The sequence below is a fragment of the Melospiza georgiana genome, chromosome 13, assembly GCF_028018845.1.
Source record: "Melospiza georgiana isolate bMelGeo1 chromosome 13, bMelGeo1.pri, whole genome shotgun sequence".
Taxonomy (NCBI): Eukaryota; Metazoa; Chordata; class Aves; order Passeriformes; family Passerellidae; genus Melospiza; species Melospiza georgiana.
Window position 1 is genome coordinate 17,839,208 of NC_080442.1, and position 20,378 is coordinate 17,859,585.

The 20,378-nt window shown below is 44.7% G+C and overlaps 1 protein-coding gene across 1 annotated transcript in view; it reads left to right on the plus strand.

Annotated features, from left to right (window-relative positions):
* The first annotated feature begins 491 nt into the window (after nt 1-491).
* Nucleotides 492-20,378, plus strand: part of LRRK1 (leucine rich repeat kinase 1) — a 68,505-nt gene continuing 48,618 nt past the window's right edge. The window contains exons 1-5 of the mRNA XM_058033254.1: nt 492-852; nt 15,816-15,979; nt 16,896-17,067; nt 19,347-19,526; nt 20,137-20,285. Of these exons, the coding sequence (XP_057889237.1) occupies nt 15,827-15,979; nt 16,896-17,067; nt 19,347-19,526; nt 20,137-20,285 (654 nt within the window). The 5' untranslated portion in view covers nt 492-852; nt 15,816-15,826. The remainder of the gene's footprint in view (nt 853-15,815; nt 15,980-16,895; nt 17,068-19,346; nt 19,527-20,136; nt 20,286-20,378) is intronic.

Sequence of the window (20,378 nt, forward strand, 5' to 3'; positions counted from 1 at the left end):
AATGTGAAAGTTTTTTGAGCCCGATCTTTGAAAATCTACAGTCTGGAACAAGGAATTTTACTTCCAGGGAAGGTGATGTTGAGCTATGGAGCTGGTAAGAATAGCATTTTCCTGAAGAGGGATGTTCTCCAAAGGCCTGGGGAATTAGTCAATATATGTATCATGTCTCACCAGTTCCTAAATATGTTTTACAAGATCTGTGCTTTTTCAGTGTGTGGATGCAAATATGTTCCCAGTCACTGATGCAATGGGTATTCAGGATATGAAAGCTGCTAAAATAGAGCATCTCTTCTCAGCCTGAACAGATATTAACCTGCTCCAGTTTTACCCTCAGCTCAATTCCATGGCTTGCAGTGATTTTATGTTGGGCTAGATTAGAAGGTTTGTGTTTATGTAATAAAGTAATTCCCCTTTTAGAAGGGACATATGCTTCAGGTTGCTTCCTGTGAATTTTTTATTTTTTTTTCCCTGAGGAGGCAAATTATTTTTGGATGGTTTCTCTCACTGCAACCCTCATCTCCCAGGCACTGCTGCCTTTCTCTGAGTCAAACCCCAGTTATGTTTCTGCAGCAAGAAATAGCCTCCTGCTCTTGTGTAACGGTGTTCCCCCCTTGCAGCAAGTGCTTCATTAGGAGGCAGCATCTGCGCTCCGAGTGTGGGAAGAAGGTGTGTTTGACGCTTTGTAGTGAGTAAGCAGGCTCCAGCAGAAGCTAATGTTTTTGCAGCCTTATTTTGGATTTTATCAGCAACTATGAAGCAAAACCTGATAGTTTATTCAGAGGCCTCCTTGTCTTGTCTGAAGACGTTCCTCAGCAGCGTCACAGGGAGCTCTGGGAACTCTTTCCTTTCTCCGTACGTATTCTGCCTGTTCTGTGGTTTTGCTGTTTGCTTGTGGTGATTAGCATTGTACCTTTCTGTAACGCTTGGTTATTGAATATTCTTAAAATTCTTAAATTCTGTCTTCTGGGTTTCTCTCTGGAAGAAATTATCTGCACTTGAATACTAAGCTATAAACCATGAGAAGAATTTTAATCTGCACTAACGGTTCGCAACTGTTCAGAATTGCTAAATTTTTGTTCTGCAGTAGTGCTCTGACAAGTTTTCTCTCTGTTTAAAGATACAGCAAATAAATTATTGTAGGAGTGAATAATGAAGTGGAAAGTGGAGTAGTTATATTTGCTATGTTTTGAGTTCAGGTTTTTTTTCCTGAGAACTTTATTACACATTGCTGTTATGTAATTATATTCAGTTAAACTGGTTAGCTGGAAGCATGCAAATCTCAGTGGTAGACTATTCTATATGGATAAATCTGGGTTGTATTAAAATAGTCTACAGTGCTGAAAAACTGGGAAAGGGATCCTTGTAAAGCTTAAGATCCCTGTACAAGGCACCAGTCCTTCCTTGGAGGATTTGCTCTTTGTAAGGGTATTGTACATGCTTAAACTCATTGTTAGTGTCCTGCCAAGAATGATTGTCATTAGTTAAGTGGTCCACTCCCTAAGTTTCTGGTCCTTGTTCTGGCTCGGATCCCATTACAGGGCTGAAGCAGGAGCACGGTGACTCACTCAGCCTCCACATGCCAGCCCATTGTTTATGCCCTGAGGAACAATGTGGATGCAGCCTCCTGCTCCCATTCAGCGGGAGCTGCTGGGAAGGGGAGTGAGATTCCGGATCCTTTCTTTCATGCCGACATCTCATTAGTGCTCAGAGCTTGGAGTCTTTTTCTTTTTTGTGCAGGAGGGACTGGCTTGTGGCTGTGGGGGTTTAACCAGAGCACGGTGCTGCCGGAGGCTCCGGGTGGGTCAGCTGGATCAGCAGGGCTGGAGGCACCTTCCAGCAGCTCCTTGTGCACCTTCATTATCTGAAGCTTTAGGATTTTTTAGGGTTTTTTTTTTTCCCTGGCAGCTATAAAGCCCTGGCCAGTTGTATGTGGAGAAAATCACACTCACAGCATCCTTGTTAGTTAGAAAATGTGACATTGAGTGCAGGGGCTCACCTTGCTCAGGTGTCTCCTCTGCTGTTCCTCCTGGTTGCCAGTGATTTCCCTGTGTCCCAGCAGGGTGACAGCTTTCCCCAGGAATGTCTGAGCTGTGTGTCAGGGCTGGACCCTCTCTGCCCTCCAGGGATGCTGACCGAGCCCTCGGAGGGGATTTGTCACCAGAGCTCAGGATGAGGCTCCCTTGTGGGTGCTCTCAGCATCTCCCTTGCTTCCTCAAACCCTGCTTCCCCTCTCCTGGATTTGTTCTTCTTGTCCTAATTAGAAAAGAAACTGAGCAGGGGTATGGGGGTGGCTGCAGTCTCTCATGAACTACAGGGTTTGGTTTTTTTTTTAAAGCTTGGTTAAAGAGCTCTGCATAATCCAGAGGAGGTGACATGATGTGAATTTTGTAGGAAGTACAATGGAAACTCAAAGGCATCACTTTATGAATGTGTAGAACAGCATAAAGATTCACCCCCTTTCTATGGGCTGATTGATTTCTTTGAACATTGCAAAACTTCATAGCTAGGATTTAATTCTTGCATGGTTTTCTAGGACTTCCTCAGAAGTGTAGGAGAACAATCATTGTCTTCTGAAACATAAGGATACTTCTGTTAAAAAGCTTATCTCCTTCTTACTGGGAATTTTATTCCAAGTCACAGAGCATTCCTGTGCCACTGGTGTGTGTCTCAGAGGTGGGATTGGATTATCCTTCAGACATGCCAGAGGGTGTCTCTTTTCTCCTGCTAAACCTGGAAATGAGCCCTGAAGAGGGGTGTTATGGTGGAAGGTGTCTAACATTACATAATTAGGGACAGCAGTGCCAAGGAGAGCTGCCTGAAGCTTTACAGCAGCTTTGCAGGTATTAACTAAATGCACCTTCACAGCTTCTTTTGGGGCAAATCAGTTGTAACTTGGTGACTTTGCACTGTCCAGGGAAGCTCAGATGGGCATGGACAGTGTGCCTGGAAAAGGGACCTAAGTATTACCTGAGGGACCAAACAAGTAACCAGAACATGTGGCTGGAGTTGTCATTTGGAGTGCACCAGAGGCCCCTGAAGCTGTGCAGGTGCTGTGCTGACCCTGCAGCTCACGGGGCTTTCTGTTCTATCAGAAAGAAGCTGCCCACAATGGCAGTGACCTCTGCAACCCCACCCATGGCCCAGCTCAGATCTGACTCACAGGGAAAGCTGCTCCTGCTGCTTCCTGAATCCTGGGAAAGGCTCTGGTGTGAGCAAGGCTTGAACTGAAAAAGCCAAGGGGGGAGAGCAGACAGCTCAGGAGCAAGTGCAGCTTTACAGGGAAAGTTTCACAACAGTTTGGGTGGTGGCAGTTCAAGGTTGGCCAAGAGCAAATGGAGCAGTTTATCCTCCTGGGACACACTTTGTGCCTCCAGCTTTGCTCCTGTTGGCATCAGGGCAGGATATGTGCAGAGGTGGAACTTACTGGTCCTGGTGGGTCCCTTCCAGCTCAGCCCGTTCTCTGATTCTGTTATTTCCTCACTGCTGTTGCCTGAGTGTGAATAACTTTGTTTAAAAATCTTTCCTGCTGAATAGAGGAGGAAGGGAAAATCAGCAGCACTGATACCAGTTTGTTCCTCATGAAATCACCATGTAAACTTTAAAACCTTCCCATCAGCTGTGTGGGGACAGGAACAGCAGCTGGGCCTTGGGGCTGAATAACAGGGAAAAAGTGCTCAGAGCCTCTGTCCTGCTTTTTCCATCCACACATCACCCTGCAGTAACATTACCCTGGGTGTTTTGTGACAGTGTGGGGTGAGGACAAGGAGAGGATCTGGGAGGTGAGCTGAGCACACAGAGCCCTGGTGAGCTGCAGAGTGTGTCAGTCATGTGAGGTTCCCCATAATCACACTAAATCAGCCTGGAAGGTTTGCTGGTTTTCTTCCTGCTGGTTGAGCTGTGAGTAAACTCGAGTCCAAACAGCAAACTGAAAGGGTTCCTGTGAGCTAAAAAAGCAGAAAATAGAACAGGTTTTGTGTGTGAGTCAGTCTCACTGCAGAGTGCCCTGCAGAAGGAGAAGTAGGAAATGCTCAGCAGGAATAGGAAGTACACCAGTAAGGCAGTAATAGGCTTGTATTTTTAAATATTTAAATAAACTCTTCATACAGAAGTGGTGCAATTTCACAAGGGGCCAAGGCTCCTGCAGGAGGCTGGTCTGCAGCTGAGCATGCCTGTGGTTAAACCTGCCCTCCTGTGCAGAGCTGGGTGTTACAACATCCCTGCAAACCAACCTGTGTGTGTCAGAAAGGGGCAAGGAATGCTGAGGCATTTACAATTTTCCTGACAAGAACCATCAAAGCCAGCCTGCTCTTGAACTTGAGGGCTGTGTCAAGGAGGGCAGAGCTGCTGGGAGAGCCAGTGGTGCAGCAAAGACCTTGGGAAGTTAATTGAGCAGGGAGTCTGACCTGAGAGCCAGCTTGATTTACAAGCAGCAGTAAAGCATTGGTCTTCAACTGAGCTGCATCTGGAATTATCTGCTGCTTTACAGCTTTATTTTCACACCTTCATGTTAAAATTATTTGTGGTGTATCACATTGAAATGTAACTTATGACAACTCTATCAAGAAGCCTGGAAAAACCCGAAGATATAACGTAGCAAAGAAAATCCTTTGCCCTTAGCACTTGTACACAGGGAATTCTTTACAAGGTTCCTGAGGTGTGATTTATGAGGGAGCTTTCAGGTGAGGGTTGATTCTGGGGTCAGGGAACTGCTGTCCTCTGTTTCAGTGGGAAAACAGCAATTGATAGTGTTCACACCAGCTCAGCCTTTACCAGGGCTGTAATTGATGTAGTGTTTTGACAGAGATGTTGCAGGTGATTCTATACTTGCATTAAGAAAATGCTATGAATTATGGAGTTTTATCCTCCCCAGGGCCTATGGGGGCCTTATCCAAAACCCATTAAATTCTTTGCACTGACATAATGGGATCTTCAGGGATCCTTACAGCATTAAATCTGTGGTTTGTTTGTTTTTCACTGCTCTGATCAATAGTGGGGCTGTCAGGGCTGCTTGCAGAAGGCAGTGAGCTGGGAGGAGCTGTTTGCATTGCAGAGAGAGGGGAGAGATGGATTTTATACCATTCAACTCCCAATCTGCTATATAAAATCATAGAATCGTGGAATTTTTAAGGCTGGAAATGACCTTTAAGGTCACTGAGTCCAACTGTTCCCCAGCAGTGCCAAGCCCACCATTAAACCATGTCCCCAAGTGCCACATCCACACAGCTTTTAAACCCCCCCAGGGATGGTGACTCAACCATGGAGTCTGTCTCTTAATAGGTTCTGTTTCAGATTTTACATCAAGTCAGGCTGATATTTAATTCCTTCCCTTAATCCGAGTCTGTGTGCTCATTAGTGGGTCAGCAATTGCTTATTTGCATGATTATGTATCACCACAGCAGCAGCTCTTTTATGTAAGCTGCTGGTATTTTCACAACACAAATGTCTCCATGTTTTTTAATTTTAGGGGACCTATTTAAAAAGCCTTTAAGTTTTAGGAAAGGCTCTCACCCTTCCAAAGCCCTTCTGCAGCCAGAGGGACTCTGGGAGTCAGCGGTTTGTGTTGGGGTCTGCCATGGGGATGCACAGTGGGAACCTGGGGCAGATCCTCTCTGTTTTGGCTCTCCCTCTCCACTTGGAGAGGGCAGCAGATCCCTGGTGAGCTTCAGGAACTTCTCATGTGCAAAGACAGCCCCACTAGAGTCACCCAGGGGTGAGGGAAGGGGTCAGTGTGCCACAGGAAGAGTGGGAGGAAGGAGCTGGGACCTGGGGCTGGCAGCTGGAGGAGCAGCTTCATTTCCTCTCTGATAGTCAGTGTGTGCCTCCCAGGCATAAAGGTTGGCATTTCAGATGCTGCTGGAGAAAAAAAACTCAGTCCCAGGCTGTCCCCAGCTCCTCTCTGTGCATAGCTGAAAATCATGGAAAAATAACCAACCAAAGCAGTGACTCAAACAAGAAGTCTGGATAAATTTAGCTCAAATATTCTTGGCATGTTTGTGGTCACTGTGGAAATTGCATCACTTCTTGTTTTAATGATCAAAATATTGCTTGGAAAACTGGCATGGCTACCCGAGAAGAGCTCAAAATTAAATCCTTAAAAAGCAAGTATGTCTTTGGAATTGCTTCACCTGCAGTTAATTGGTTTTGGGGGTTGTTTGTTTTATTCCTGCCTTGGTTAAGGAGTTTTTGGACTGGAGGTTATTGCTGCTTAATTGAAAAGCCACAAGGTTTAGAGCTGATACACTCTGCAGTGTGATTATCTACTTCATATAAAAGTTCTGTCTGGGGAGTAGGATTCAAAAAGAGTGCTGGTAATTGCTGAAGACAAGACCTCCTCCAGAATCTGCCTGCACGTCTTTCTGTCTTTCACATCAAAGAGCCTTTGAAAATGCTTTTATTTTTGCATCAAACAGGAACATTTTAATTTTTTTTACAACACTAATGGACAGGATCCCTTTCCAGCTCTCATACATAGCCTGAAAAACAAAAAGCTTGGCTCCTTAAGTGAGCTTGTAATCCTGGTCGTAATTCTCCCATGTTTTGCACCTTGGACCTTTCTCACAGTGGCAGGGTGGGAATAAAAGCTGCCAAATCAAAGCTATCTGCATGGATAGGGCCAGGTTCTGGGATGCAATGGATCAGAGCTGTCCAAGCTTGGTGGGAAGGGGATGAACTGTGCCCTTCCTCATTTTGCTGTCTGTGCCTTGCAGCAGACATCCAGAAATGCTGTGAGCTGCAGTGGGGTCACAGTGTGGACACAGGAGCCTCCCAGGCAGAGTCCTTGTGCTCCCTTCACTGAAATGGGTGCTGATGTTCCCAGGAGGACAAAATACCCCCCTGCCAAAGCAGGCATTTCTGCCTCTTGTAGGTTTTGTCACAGTAGGGGAAGGCTTTGTGGGGTTTTTTTGGTAGCTCCGTTGAAGCTTTGGAGCTGTCTGGGCCAACAGCAGAAGACTTTCCGTCAGGTTTCTCTTGTGCTGCAGCCACAGCTGTCCAGGTGATCCTCCCTGTGAGCCTGTCCTGGAAACCAGGATCTTCCCTGGCTCCTTGGGAGAGCTGTCAGAAGTGGGAAGTGCTCACACTGAGCTAGCTAGAAGCTGGAGTGAAGCCCCACTTCCTTCATTGTTTTATTTAGATTTTTTTTTTTGTTTTCTTCTTCAGACTAACCCATCCATCCCTTCTCCCTGGAGCTCTTCCCAGCTCTGCATTTCCCTTGGCTCTGCTGTTGCCAAATTGTCCCTTCAAGTCTCCTCATGCCAACCATATCCAATATCTTGATTGCATTTTCTTTTTCTCTGCATGCAACACTTTAAAGTGATCCAGAGTGGTTGTCTTAGTGATAAATGAGAAGTGAGGGTAGCAAGGAGTATTTTATTAGTCAAGCAGGCACAGTAAAGAAGCTCATTGAACTGTGTCTAACGTGTGCTAAGCTTGGATTTTGCTGCGTGGGATGTTTGCCCCCTCAAATCTCTTGAAAGGCTTCTTCCTTTAGATGTGTCTCCTGAACATATCAGTCTTTTAATAAAAATATTCTTTCGTTCTTCAAACTTTAGTCCACTTAGCTGGAAGGAGAGTGTGGGTCAGTGTCCTGGTGTCACACTCCTACACCTTCTGTCCTTCTGGAGAGACAGATTTTGGCTGCTTTTGTGCTCTTAGTTTTGACCAGCAGTGGGGTTGCAGTGCTGTAAATGGGTTTTCCATGGAGGAAGGTGTTTACATGTGTTATTAAAGTGAAACACAAGCTTAGGAGCTGCTTTTCCCAACTCAGAGAAGGTGTGGGATCTCTGGATGTGTCTTTGGTGGAGTTGGTAGAAGATTTATGCTCAGAAGAGACCTGAGCAGAGACCTTGGGCCCATTTTCCTCTCACTTACACACAGCAAGCCTCTCACAGCTGGGGCTAAAAGCATTTACTTCTTCTAAAGCAAGTTTTAAATATGTGCCCAAGCAGCAGAAGTGGGCTGGCCATGAGGTGGTGCTTCCCCAAGGTAAATAATTAATGTTTCAATTTTTTTAGAAGAAGAATTTTGAGCAAATTATTTCTCAAATAATTATTTCTCAAATATTTTTTAGAAGAAGAATTTTGAGCAAATTGAAAGAGAGAAAACGGTGTGTGGGATTTTTTCCCTTCTGATGAAAGCTTGAATGTTAGGGAAAGGGTTCGGAAGAAAGTTAGCCATGAAATTTTATTTTGTGAAGTTTCAGATGAAATAAAATCTTGGTTTGGTTCCATGGCTGTAATATTTGATTCAGTTGGACAGGAATGGTCTCACTGGAGACACCTTTCACCATTTAACAATCCTCCATTTCCAGCCATGCACAAAGAAAATCCAAAAGTGTTGTCATGCTCCTGCATGCTTAATGTATATCTTCCAATTTAAAATTTGGACAGCAAGAGTGGCATAGCTGGCCTTGCCTGCAGAAGCACATTTCTGAATGATTCAAGCTGTAGGATGGGAACCAAATCACTGAGGCCAAAAGACAAAAATAGAAACTTTCACTCCAGAGCTGAGTCATTCGTATTTTCAATACAGCAACTCTCTGGCCATTTGGAGCTCTCAAAGCTTCTCTTTGGGGTGGCAGTAACAGCATCACTGTTCTCTTTGGGCTTTGCTGATCCTTTGCACCCCAGAGAGGGCACTGCTGGAGGGCTGGAGGTATTCCCACCCTCTGTGAGAGCAGTTTTTGCCCTGTGTGAGGGCATCCCTGCCCAGAGGGATTCCTGCTCCTCTCCCAGCAGGTACAGCCCAGAGCAGTGGGAGTGGAAGTGCTCTTCACAACCAACCAGTGGGGAACATCCTGTGCTCTTGCTGAGGAGAGGCATGTCCCAACCCCTTGCTTCTTTTCCATGGATAGCTGCAGGTGTCATTAGTGACCCTGGATCTATTTTCCACTTTCCAGCCTGGTTTGCGCAGTGCACGAGGGTTTGTTCTGACACTCATATTCCATGTTGTGCTCTCTCTGACCCCATGGCCTTGCAATGCCTTTGTGCAGCCTCTTTTGTCTTCAGCAAAGAATAACCAGCTCAGTTCCGTTTTAACTTCTTGGACAACACAAACAATCCCCAGAGTCCCAGGAATTTGGGAGGTGCACACACAAATGCAGGAGCCTGCCCAGATCTGGCAGTGCTGGCACTGCCCAGATACTGCTGTTAGCAGGATTTGAGGCTTTTCTGTTCCCCCTTCCCTCATTATCCTGGATGATGAAGAAATGATTGTGTAAGTGTGGAGCTGAAGCCTTTGGAGGCGTCTGTTTCTCATAACTCTGTCCTGGAGCCCAGAGAAAAGGCAGCAGTCCAGAGCATTTTCCACCCGGGACTTCATATTTTCCTTTCAAAGCTGCACTAGCAAATGCTTTTTTTCCTTGCAGGTTAAAAGTGTTATAAATAGAAAATTTCCAATGATTCTGGTGATAATTGTTCACTTTACACAACTGTACCTAAAATTGTCAGCATGCCCTGGGTGCTTGCTGGAAAATGTTCAGTGCAGATCAGCACCATGTGTGTGTGGTGCTGGCATGTAAACAGCTTCAAAATACTTCCACAAGCTGCAGTAATAGTGAAAAAGATCCCTTCAGCACTGGATTTTTGCCTTTGAAGCATTCCTCTGTGTTTCATATCTGGTTTCTTTTGGGGTTTTAAGTCTCCTTTTGGGGCAGTGAGCATTGATTGTGAGCTCTGTTGTAGATGTGGGTGGCTTTTGTGCTCAGCACATCATATTTTCCAGTGCCTTTGGCAGGCACAGCTCAGTGCAGAGCTTAGTGCAGAGCCACTCCTTTAATTAGCTGAAATAATGGATGTTTGGGGGAAATGGAACCACAGGAAATAGGCAGAAAAAGTGTGTGGAGGGCTCCCACTGTCCTGAGAAGCTGGCACATCCCATTTGTTGTGGGAAATATTAATTAGGGTCAGAGGGGCCATGACCCAGTTCTGGCACAGGCTCTCCAGTGGGGATTTGGAACTTCCCAGATAAACCACCTTGGTCTCAGTGTCTTCTCTCAGGGGCGTTTATTGGTAGTTCTGGCCGTTTTTGAATCCTGACATTTTAAAGCAGAGTTGGTTGAGCCACATGTATTTCACCTAAATCTGAGAGAAGGCAAAGCAGATCACTGGCTTCTTGCTGCAGGATGGTTTTGAGGCAGCTTCTGGCAATATGGGCAGGTGGGGGGCACAAGAGATCTTGGTCTGTGGCTTTATCTTCTAAAAAATGAATGAACAAAATCTTCTAACTATTTTTTTGAAAAAATGAAACCTTGAAGTGTCAGCTAGATAGAAAAGGAACCCAAAAGATACCTTTGCTTCATAAAACGTTCTTACCCACTAGGGCTGACTGAAAAATTTATTTCTTTATTTTTTATTGAAGAGCCCAGGGTTTTCTTCCTTGTTTGGGATGGGATTTTTCAGTATCTCAAAAATTTCCAGAGGACTGAAAAATCTTTTTTACCCATCTAATAGGAAAGTGCAATGTAGGTCAGATCCATCATCCTTTGAAATCACTGTTGGCTGCTGCTCAGTTTGTTGGCCTGAAGTTTTCCAAAGCAGCACAGGATGCATGAATCTGTTGCAGAGACTCAGAAATAACATGGCTTTCCATTAATTTTGCAAACCAGCTGGGCAGAGCTTTTGTGGAGTAGTATTGAAAAACATACAGTGACACCGGTGAGTTTTGGAATGTTTGGAGGTGCTGGCTTTAAATATTCTGCACATCTTCGCCCTCATCCCTGTCCCGTTTTTCAGCTGTGCAGTGGCAGCACTCAGGAGTCAAAATGGCAAAAGATTAAGCTGGGGAGGGTGAGCTGCAGCCATCTGGTGCTGTTGAGGAATTAACGTGTGAGCTCAGCCTCCCTGCCCACCCCCATCCCCACATCCTCTGCACCAGAGGCTTGGATTTCGCTGTAATGGGACAGGGAGGTGAAAATATCTGTCAGGGCTAAACTGTGGTGGTTAATTCAGACAAAGGAGCAGCCAGCCAGCCTTTCCATCCAGTGGCCACTGCAGGAGCTGCTGGGGCTGGAGCAGAGGTGGGTGGTTACCAGTCCCAGGAATTGACAGCTGAGTGGGGCATCGCTGGGGGGATGCTCTGTTAAAGCATCAGCTTGATTTGCTCCCGGCTCTGGAAATACCTGCACACATTATGACAAGGTCAGTAGCAGTTTTCAAGTTGTGTTATTGTTGTAATTCTGCTTTTGGAGGAGGTTAGCTTCCTGATTTATCCTGGGTTAAAGCATCTCATTTATATCTTGCTCTGCTAAATAAAAATATCCTACCTAGTTGCCAAAGATCTGCTGGTTATGGAAGGGCCTAATGTGGCATTTACAAACTCCTGTGAGTTTATGTGTCAGAGATGCAGTGATTTGGGCTATAAAGAAATAATCATCTGTGCATTGTGCTGCTTTGTTATGCAGCTCTTTGCTGATTCACAGCACTGACCTGCAAACCCTCCCCTTTTACTGATGGCATTCTGTCAATTTAGGAATTTTAGAGGGTTTTTTTCCACCTGCTGTTATAATAAGGCCTGTGACAGGGTCTAACTACACATGACCCTGAAATTCTCATGGTACTCTTTATTACTAAAAAGGCTTATTTTTATTTTGTTTCTCTGAGCCGGGCCAGCAGTCTGCTGCACTTTAAAAGTGATACCTTGTGCCCTTTTAATGGCAATAAAATAACATTGCTTTTTTATTGATAACCTCTGGTTTCATTGGGATATTTTGTAAAAGAAAATTAGTCTTGCCCTTAGCTTTTATAGGGCTGTTATGGCAAAGCCACACTTAAAATGTATTTCCAAAGCATAAATCATTGAAATCAAGAGAGAAATAATTCCAGAGTTAGTTGTTTTTGTACAAGCTGTTAAGTGATGTGAGGAATAGATGATGGATGCATTTTTAGTGTCAGCAAATGCATCCCCTTTCCCCCCACAAACAGCCCTGGGTTTGCTTACAGCTTTTTTAGTAGAAAACAAGAGAAGAAAAGAAGCTGTGGATTTATAGAGAGGTTAAACAAATATGATGCAGAGGCTGCATATTAAAGAGTAAACTCCATGGCTTTATTTTCATAGATGTTCAAAGGTGTTAGAGAAAAAAAAACACAGGTTCCTCAATTCAAATAGGCTTCATTTATCTGTTTTTGGTGCTGCTTTGGGGCAGTGCTCTGAGAGGAACCTGTGCCAGCACAGGAACTGCCCAGATCTGCGTGCAATAAAGCAGAAACTAAAAAAGATGGCACAGGGTGTGTAAAGTTTGTGGAGTTTCTTGGACAGTACAGGAGTATCCGAGAAGTCCTGCTGGGATATCATCCCTTGCACACAGAAAGTGCATTGTGCAGGAACACAGACCCTGTGTGCAGTGTGCACAAGCTGGTTCCTAAATCCATAAAATCCAAGAATTTACAGCCCTTTGCTACATCTGGGCTCAAATGCTCAGCATGTTGCACAATCAAGTCCAAAAGCAGAGGTTCAGCGTTCCTGAGCTCCAGTATTGCTCAGGGCTGGGTGTGACTGAGGTGACTCTGAAAGGAGAGCCATGAGGAGCCCGGGCAGGAGCAGGAGACATGTGAGGTTAAAAGCAGAGCAGAATTTCTTTGGATTTCAGCCCAGATTTCTGCTAAAAATGGCTGGTGCATGTATTGGCAAAATGTTATTCCAGCCTACACGAATGGCACTGCTGATGGTAGGTCAGTCATGCATCTTGTAGAAATAACCAGTCTTTAGTCAGTAAAATGTAGTTTTCCTTATTTATTTTCCCCCCACTGGTGAGTATAAATGAAGGTTATAGAACATGCTGCTTCTTAATTTGCCCTAGTTTTTCAGAAGCCAATATATCATTTACGAAGTCACCAGGAAGTCTTCTGTAAACTGGGTAATTCTGCTGGTGAGATGTTAACTTTGCCTTGGATGGTGTTTGTCCTTTTTGGAAATTTGGGAATGGACAGCCAACCTTGTCTCATTTAACCTCTGAAAGCTCTACTAAAATCTGACAGCACCATGTGAGTACGGCTGTTGCAAACTTTTTTACCTGTGTCTCACCAGTTTTGCACTTTTCGGCTTTCAGTTGATAGTCACAAGGAGTGTTTTTTGCTGGAGACCTTTGGCAGCTTCTTCCCTCAGGCCTAAGGCAGGAGGTCAATTTACCCTGCAGAATGGAATCATAGAAGGAAGTTTTGGTGTAAGAAATTTGAGATGGGTAGCATTATCTTGCTGCCAGGAATATTTCATATAAAAATATTGGTTTCCAACAGTAGAATTTCCCAGATTTCTTACACTCAGTGAAACCCTTATTGAATTCTGCCTGATGAATCGAGATATTCAAAACTGAGCAGTTTTTATTTGGTCAATAAAACTTTCCCTAAAACAAGACTGGAATAGAGTTTAAGGACTAAAATGAATATACTGAAGATTGTTCTGGCAGTAAGCTCCATGGAGCCAGGTGTGACCTTCCAGTTCCTGGAGATCCCAGAATTCTACACCTAACTCATGGCCAGCCCATGTTCTTCCAGGGCTGGTGGCACCAGGGGTTGTGACTGAGCCATTGCACCACAAAGGATTTCAGGGGGGCCAAAAGTGTAAGGGGAAGCCCAACACATTGGCTGAGTTGTTTTGTGAAGTAGTAATTTGGCAAAACACAGAAGTGGTGTTGAGTTAGGGTCAAGCAGGCGAGTTCCTCCTTCTCACAACCCTGCGACCCTTCTTGTGCTGTTGGAGTGGGGCGGCTCCAGCAGGAGAGGTGGAAAATGCTCCTTTTAAACTTCCTTTATTCCCAGTTCTGTGTGTGGGAGGGTGGCTGGAGACCTCTCTGCTCGAGGTGACACCAGGATCTGATGAATCTCTGATTGTGAGATTCTTGTACCTCCACCCTCCCAGGCCATGATTTAAAATCAAAGAGAGATGGTCCTGCTCAATTCTTTGGCAGAAAGGGTGTGCTTTTACATCTGGAATGGCTGCAGATGTGGGCCTTGAGTGACAGTCCCCAAAATCAGGATTGAGGCTGGAATTGAGTGAAATTTGTCCCTCCTTTCTGCAATTTGTAGGAAGCAGATGGAAGTTTGCCCTGCTCTGTCAGCCCTGGTGTGCAGGGCTCCTTGAGCAGGAAGCTGAGGAGGTTCCAGCTGTTTTGTATCTCTGATGTGAGGCATTTTTTCCTCCAAGGGGAATTCCAGAGCTTCTCTCTAGGTTCAGGATTTCATCACAGGGTGCCAAGAGGGGAGGCTGCTTGTTCCAGTAACTGCAGTGTTTGCTTGGATCTGTACTTCTTGAATTTTCTTAGTCCAGTTCTGAGTTGTTTTGACTGGAGAGCTATTTTGCTCTGAAGTTCTCCTTTCTATCATCCTTTAAACATACTTGCCTAAGAATATTTTTTTCCTCTCTTTGGTGTCCATGAAAATGAAAATTAAATCATATGTGATATTTTTAGTGATCCCTTATAGGTGTGTGATCTGCTTTAAAAGAGTGAACCAAATGCAGGAAGAATTTCTTTTCCCATGTACTCCCTAAAATTACAGAATTATGGAAGCACTACACCCATTAATGTGAACTCTGAGATGCTGTTTATTGTGCTGTAATTTAACCCCACTTTCATGGGCCTTGATTTCTGCTCCTTGTCCTTCACAGGTTCTGCATCATCTGGGAAAGGTTATTGGTGAGGGCACACTTTTAATGGCACCAAGCTCTGGAGCCATCTCCAATGTCTGAGTGATTTGAGCTTCGTTTAAATAATTGATGAGAATTGTTAGTCAGAACCCACTGGTGATTCAGGCTGCATTATTCAAAGATATTTACTGACAGTTATAGATTGCTCCAAATTTACTTCTCTTTCCAGGCTGCATTAAACTAGGCCCTGTGTGACATATATGTCTATTTAAAAAATAAATAAATCCTTGTTAATATATGTGAAGAACTGTGGGCTTAAGTGCTGTATTTAACCAGTTGTAAATAAGCAATATTAATTCATTATCTTTTAGCAGGAAAAAACCATTCTGTTTTCAAGTGGAAAATGCTTTTTTCCTCTGTCTTGGTTGTTGTTCAGGAGTAGACCTGAAAACATCTTGTATTTCAGTGACTTTAATGCAGCTTTCCCTGTGCTGGTAGTTGGGGAATGGTTGGGTGTGAGACTTCCTGCCTGCCTCATTAGCCACCCACCAAAGCATCTTCTCTAATGGCTGCAGCTTTTAATCTCTGACACTTAAAAGCTCTTCTGGCTCCCTACACCATTTAGGAAAAGAAAGTCTGGTCTAGGAGATTCTCCAGAATTGATTAAGGTGACACTGGGCATCTTGCAAAATCTCCTTTTACCTTTGTTTTTTTTTTTTTTTTTTTTCCAAGTAAATATTTCCAATTTCTTTTATTTCACACTTGTAGAGGTTGAAAATGCTGGAGGACAGTGGGATTTTATCAGGCTGTTGTCAGGAGTGAAGTGTGACTAAAGCAAGTCCAGTAATTCCAGATTTGCCTTTCAGATTCCTGCCTTTGTCACAATTCCTGCAGGTGCCAGTGCCATGCAATTCCTTCTCTTCCCTGGTTCCTCAGCAGGAGGAGGAGTGTGCCAGGAGATGAAGGGTTCATGTGTCCACATATGTGAGCTTCCACACCTTCCTTTGGAAACCACCTCTGGAAACCATTGGGGAACTCTGCCCCTCTCAGTTTCATGTCCCTGTTGGGAGGAACTGTAACATTTATCACTTTCTTTTATCGGCCTCTGTTGCGTGCGGTAAACAATTCCTCTGAAAATCACCAACTTCTTTTATTCCCAGGATTCACTGACATTGTGGCTGTGCATGGGTAATGAGCAGGCACTTCTCCCTGACTTCTCTTTGCTGTTTTCCCTGCAGGAACTGTGGACATGGGTGGCAAACAGTCCACGAGTGGCGACGTCTCCGTCACCCAGACCCCTGTGACAGAAAGCATCCAGGATGCCTACAAAGCTGGGGACACCAGCAAGGCCCAAGAGTTGATTAGGTTGTCCTGTGAGGAGACTGCACTGCAAGTGGAAAAGGTTGGGTTGGGTTACTGCTCTCTCTCAGATTTTATTGGCAAAGATGCCAAAATTTCAAGATGCTGCTGTTATCTGTTGTTTTTCATGGAGAAAATCCATTTGGATGTGTGGGTCCCAGACATGGCTGGTTGTGTGGGGCTCTGCAGGAACATGCTCAGGGACACACGTTTGCCCTTGAAAACACAGATCAGGAAGATGAGGCAGACCACAGGGAGCAGTGTCTGTAGGAACACAGGCTGTGTGAGGAGGGGTGCTGCTGCTGTGGTCACCAAACAGGGAAATGCATTTTTCCCTGTAAAAAGGAAGCAGTTTATAGACTTAGCAAAAAATGTATTCCCCCATCAGTGCAAAGATGGTTAATGGCCCCCTGGGAAGATTTTGCTGCCTGTGTGTGGAATTTTATCACAAACTCTGTGCCAGCTTCTGCACTGCTCTGCCTTCAGAGCCCTCCCTTTGAGCCTGCCCTTTGCACAGAGCTGATGTGAGTGTTTTGGGAGGCTCCCTGCATGTCAAGTCCAGTCACAGTGGCCATCTCCAAAACAGGTAATACTGCATTTTGCAGCTGAGCTGTGGAAATGCTTTTTCTGTTGGTCCATGAAGAATGGGTTTATATTCACTGTTCTGTGCCTCAGGCACTAATGTGAAAAAACATACAAAAAACCCTAAAATACAAACCCCAACAAATTATGTGAAAAACCACACAAAAAACTAAAATACAAATCCCAACAAATCAACTTAATAAATTTATCAACAATGATTACAATGGCCACTAGTGTTTATGACATTTTCTATTAACCACAGTGACAGTGGACATGCCTTGGCATGGGCACAGATAAACCCATACAGCTCTAGAAATGCTCTTTCTCTGCCTGCTGCCTTTGACAGAGAGTTTCTTCTGCTGTGTTTCCTTCACCAGTGTCAGCTCTTAGGCATTGCAGCAGCATATGGGGACCTGCAGGCAGTGAGGTACCTGCTGAAGGAGGCGTTGGTGGTGTTACCAACAGAGCCCAACGATGACAATGCAGCCGTGGTGGCAGCGTATTTTGGGCACAAGGACATCGTGAAGGAGCTGCTGGATTCCCTGCGTGGTAAGCCCTGCGCTGACCCTGCCTCCCCTCGAGTTTTTCAGGAGCTGTGTGCTGCAGCTCCAAGCAGGCATTTGGGTTTTTTGGCATTCCTTGGAAAGGGAGGGGTTTAGTCATGGGAAAGTGCGTGCGGGATCAGATCTCTGCCGTGCTTGAAGGAAACTTCCCCCTGGGGAAGAGAAACACATACATAAAAATATTCCATGTTTGCAGGCTGGAAGTGGAGGAAGATGCCATTAAGACAGTTCATTCCTGTCAGGCCTCACAGCTGGGTAACATCCCAGACCCTACAGGGAGGTTAGGGGATTTTCAGGATGCAGCATCATCCCACTGCTGATCCAACAGTCTCACTGGTGCTGGCAGAGTGGCCTGACTGGTCAGGGACACTTTGGGTGCACGCTGACACCCACTCTGTTCTCTGCTTGACATTTTGGGGACTTTCAGGGGAATTCCTTCTTCTAATAATCATTAGATTTTACTTAAGTTTTATAATAGTAATTATTTTGGAGCAGAGACTTTTTTTTGACTCAGACACAATTCCTAAGGCAGCAGTGGGAGCAGAACTCTGACTCAGGACCAGGGGCTGTGTTTGGGTCCCTGTTGCTCTCTCAGTGTTCTCTGCACTTGGCAACTGCTTCTCCCTGGGACCTTCCATGCATTTGGGGTCCAGAGGTCCTGCAGAACATCTGGGGCAAATCCTTGACCTCAGACACTGCAGTAACACAAGAGCTAAGCTGGCTTCTGCAATATTTAACCTGAATATAGCTCTAGCTCCTCACTGGGACTAAATAGTTGCCAATGGCCTCACTGAGAACAGGAATAACCTGTTGGAAAACCTGCTTATTTGGTGTCCTGTTGGAGCACTGGTAAGCAAAATAAATGTTCCAGTTTGGGGGATGCAATTAAATGTAATATTTCCTTAAGCCAGAAAGGAAGCTGAGTAACCTAGTAGAAAAATTAAATTATATTAATATAATGCACTGAGTAATGAAAAGTGACTCAAGTAGTTTCTGGAAACTTAGCTCAGTTTAGAAGTGACCAAATTCCCTCCAACTCTTGCTTCAGGGGGGTCAGGGGAGGAGCTCTGTACAAACAGCAGCTTTCAGAAAGTTTTATGCAGGACCTTCCAGCTGTTTTTTTGGGAAGCTACAGAGAAACCAATCACAGGGCTTAGGTATAAATTACATAAATTTGCAATTTGGCTGTTGCACTGCAGTGATTCTCCCTGGAACAGTGAGAACTACTTGTGGCTTACAGCTTAAGTGGAGCCCATTTTTTGTAGCAGGAGGGTGAGGGATTTAGTGGAGTTGTTAAGAATGCAAAGAGAGATGTAATTTCCACATGGATAAGCTGCAAAAAAGCCTTGACATGTAAAACTTGGGCTTGTGGATGTTCCTGTAAATGTTTCAGAGAGGATGTGAATTTGTAAAGGATATGGAGGTATTACAGGGAATCAGGGGAGATTTGAGGACTGCTTTTTGTTAGCAGAAATAATTCTGTCCTGGGCATTTAGTTGCATGTCCAGAATTAGGCACGCCTAGAGAAAAGTGGTGTTCTACAGGAAAACGTTATTTCTGAAATAAAAAAGCAGTTTGAGAATGACTAAAACATCAGCAAATTCATGCAAAAATCAGAAAATAGTGTTTTGGTTTTTAGCCTTAAATGACATTTGTCTGACTTTACTATGAATTAATAGTAAAGAGTTGACCTGAAATGAAATATTTGAAGGGGAAATGAAAGTTTTTGTGGGAGACTTCATGTTGCAGCAAAAACAAGCTGAAACAATTCCTTTTTTGTTGGCTGAAGCATTTTGGTTTTGTTTTATTCATCCAGTAACATGAAAGCTTACCTGGTTTTCCCCATTCTTTGTATCCCCTCTCATGATCTTGGAAGAAGTGGCCAATCTTGCGTGTTTGGATCTAATGTCTGTTTGTGTCTGGATGCCAAGACAGTCCTGATCATCCCTCTTTGGGGTCAGATGTTTATTTATCTGCTGGTGTTTTAGCAGATAAATGTTTTATGAATGCTTAAGTCAGAGGCAGACAAAAAAATTCACCCATTAGCTGGGTGGGTAAAGAAGAACAGTTAAGCAAAGCTGAAAACTTTGTGCCTGACCAGCTTAGGACCCTTCTCTGACACACTTTTGCAGTGCAAGCTGTTCCTTTCATCCTCAGGAGCTTCACCCTGTCCCAACCCCTTTGCTCAGCCATTATCCATGGGCATTCCTCACACATCACAGCTCGGTGGCGCCAACTAAGTCACATTTTGTGTGTTTTTGGTAGGTCCCAACACTTGCCAGCAGCTCCTGAACTGGATGCTGGCCATAGCCTGCCAGCAGGGCCATTTGGACATTGTCAAGCTCCTGATCCGTGCCTACAGTGCTGACCCAGAGAGCTGTGCAGTGAGGAGGAACGAGTTCCCCGTCCTCATCCGCCTGCCCCTCTATGCTGCTATAAAGGCAGGTGTGTGTCTGCATGCTTCCACTTTCTGCCCCTTTCCTGCCAGCTCTGCAGAGAATGGGCTGAGCTGTTCACACACAGGATGGTGTCCATGCCTTGCCTGCAGCTGGATTTCCAGCAGGATGAATTAAAGTAAAATTGGCTCTGAATCTGTCGACTCAGCCAAATTGGAGTCAGGGCCTTGGGAAGTTAGATTGCTGTAAATACTGAGAGGCTGAACTTTCCTCTGTAAACTCCTAAGGAAAAGACCCTTAAAAAACAGAATCCTTGCAAGTAAAAGCATTATTGTTATGGACACTCTGGCACACATGCTTGATGTAGGCTGAATAATTTGCACTTCAAAGCACAGCTGTGTGCATAGTTTAATAAGATGGGAATAAAGAGAAAAAAGAAAGAGGCTGGGCCAGCACTTTTACACAGTGTCTTTGCTGTCTCAGTTTGACCAAACTGAGTCCTGCCACTGGAGGAAACAGCCTTTACACAGTTCAGTTTCCTTTTTGCACACCCCCACAGTTTTTTTTCAGAAGTGGTTATTTCCCAGGATTTCTGTTCAGCTCCCTGCTGGTTCATTTACCTGAGGTGAAGGGAGCAAACAATCTGCTTTTCTCCCAAGGGAATGAAGATGTAGCTGTGTTTTTGTTGAGGAATGGAGCTTTCTTTTGTTCCTACATCCTGATGGACAGCCCTGAATCCAGCAAACACCTTCTGAGGAAGTATTTCATTGAGACAACCCCACTACCAGGTAGTGCTCCAGCAAAAACAGTAAGTAACCATTCATCTGCCTGAGGAGATGTTTTTGAAGGGGCATCATCTTAATAGTTGATAATTGTCTTTGCATGCCGTGTGGCTGCTGAT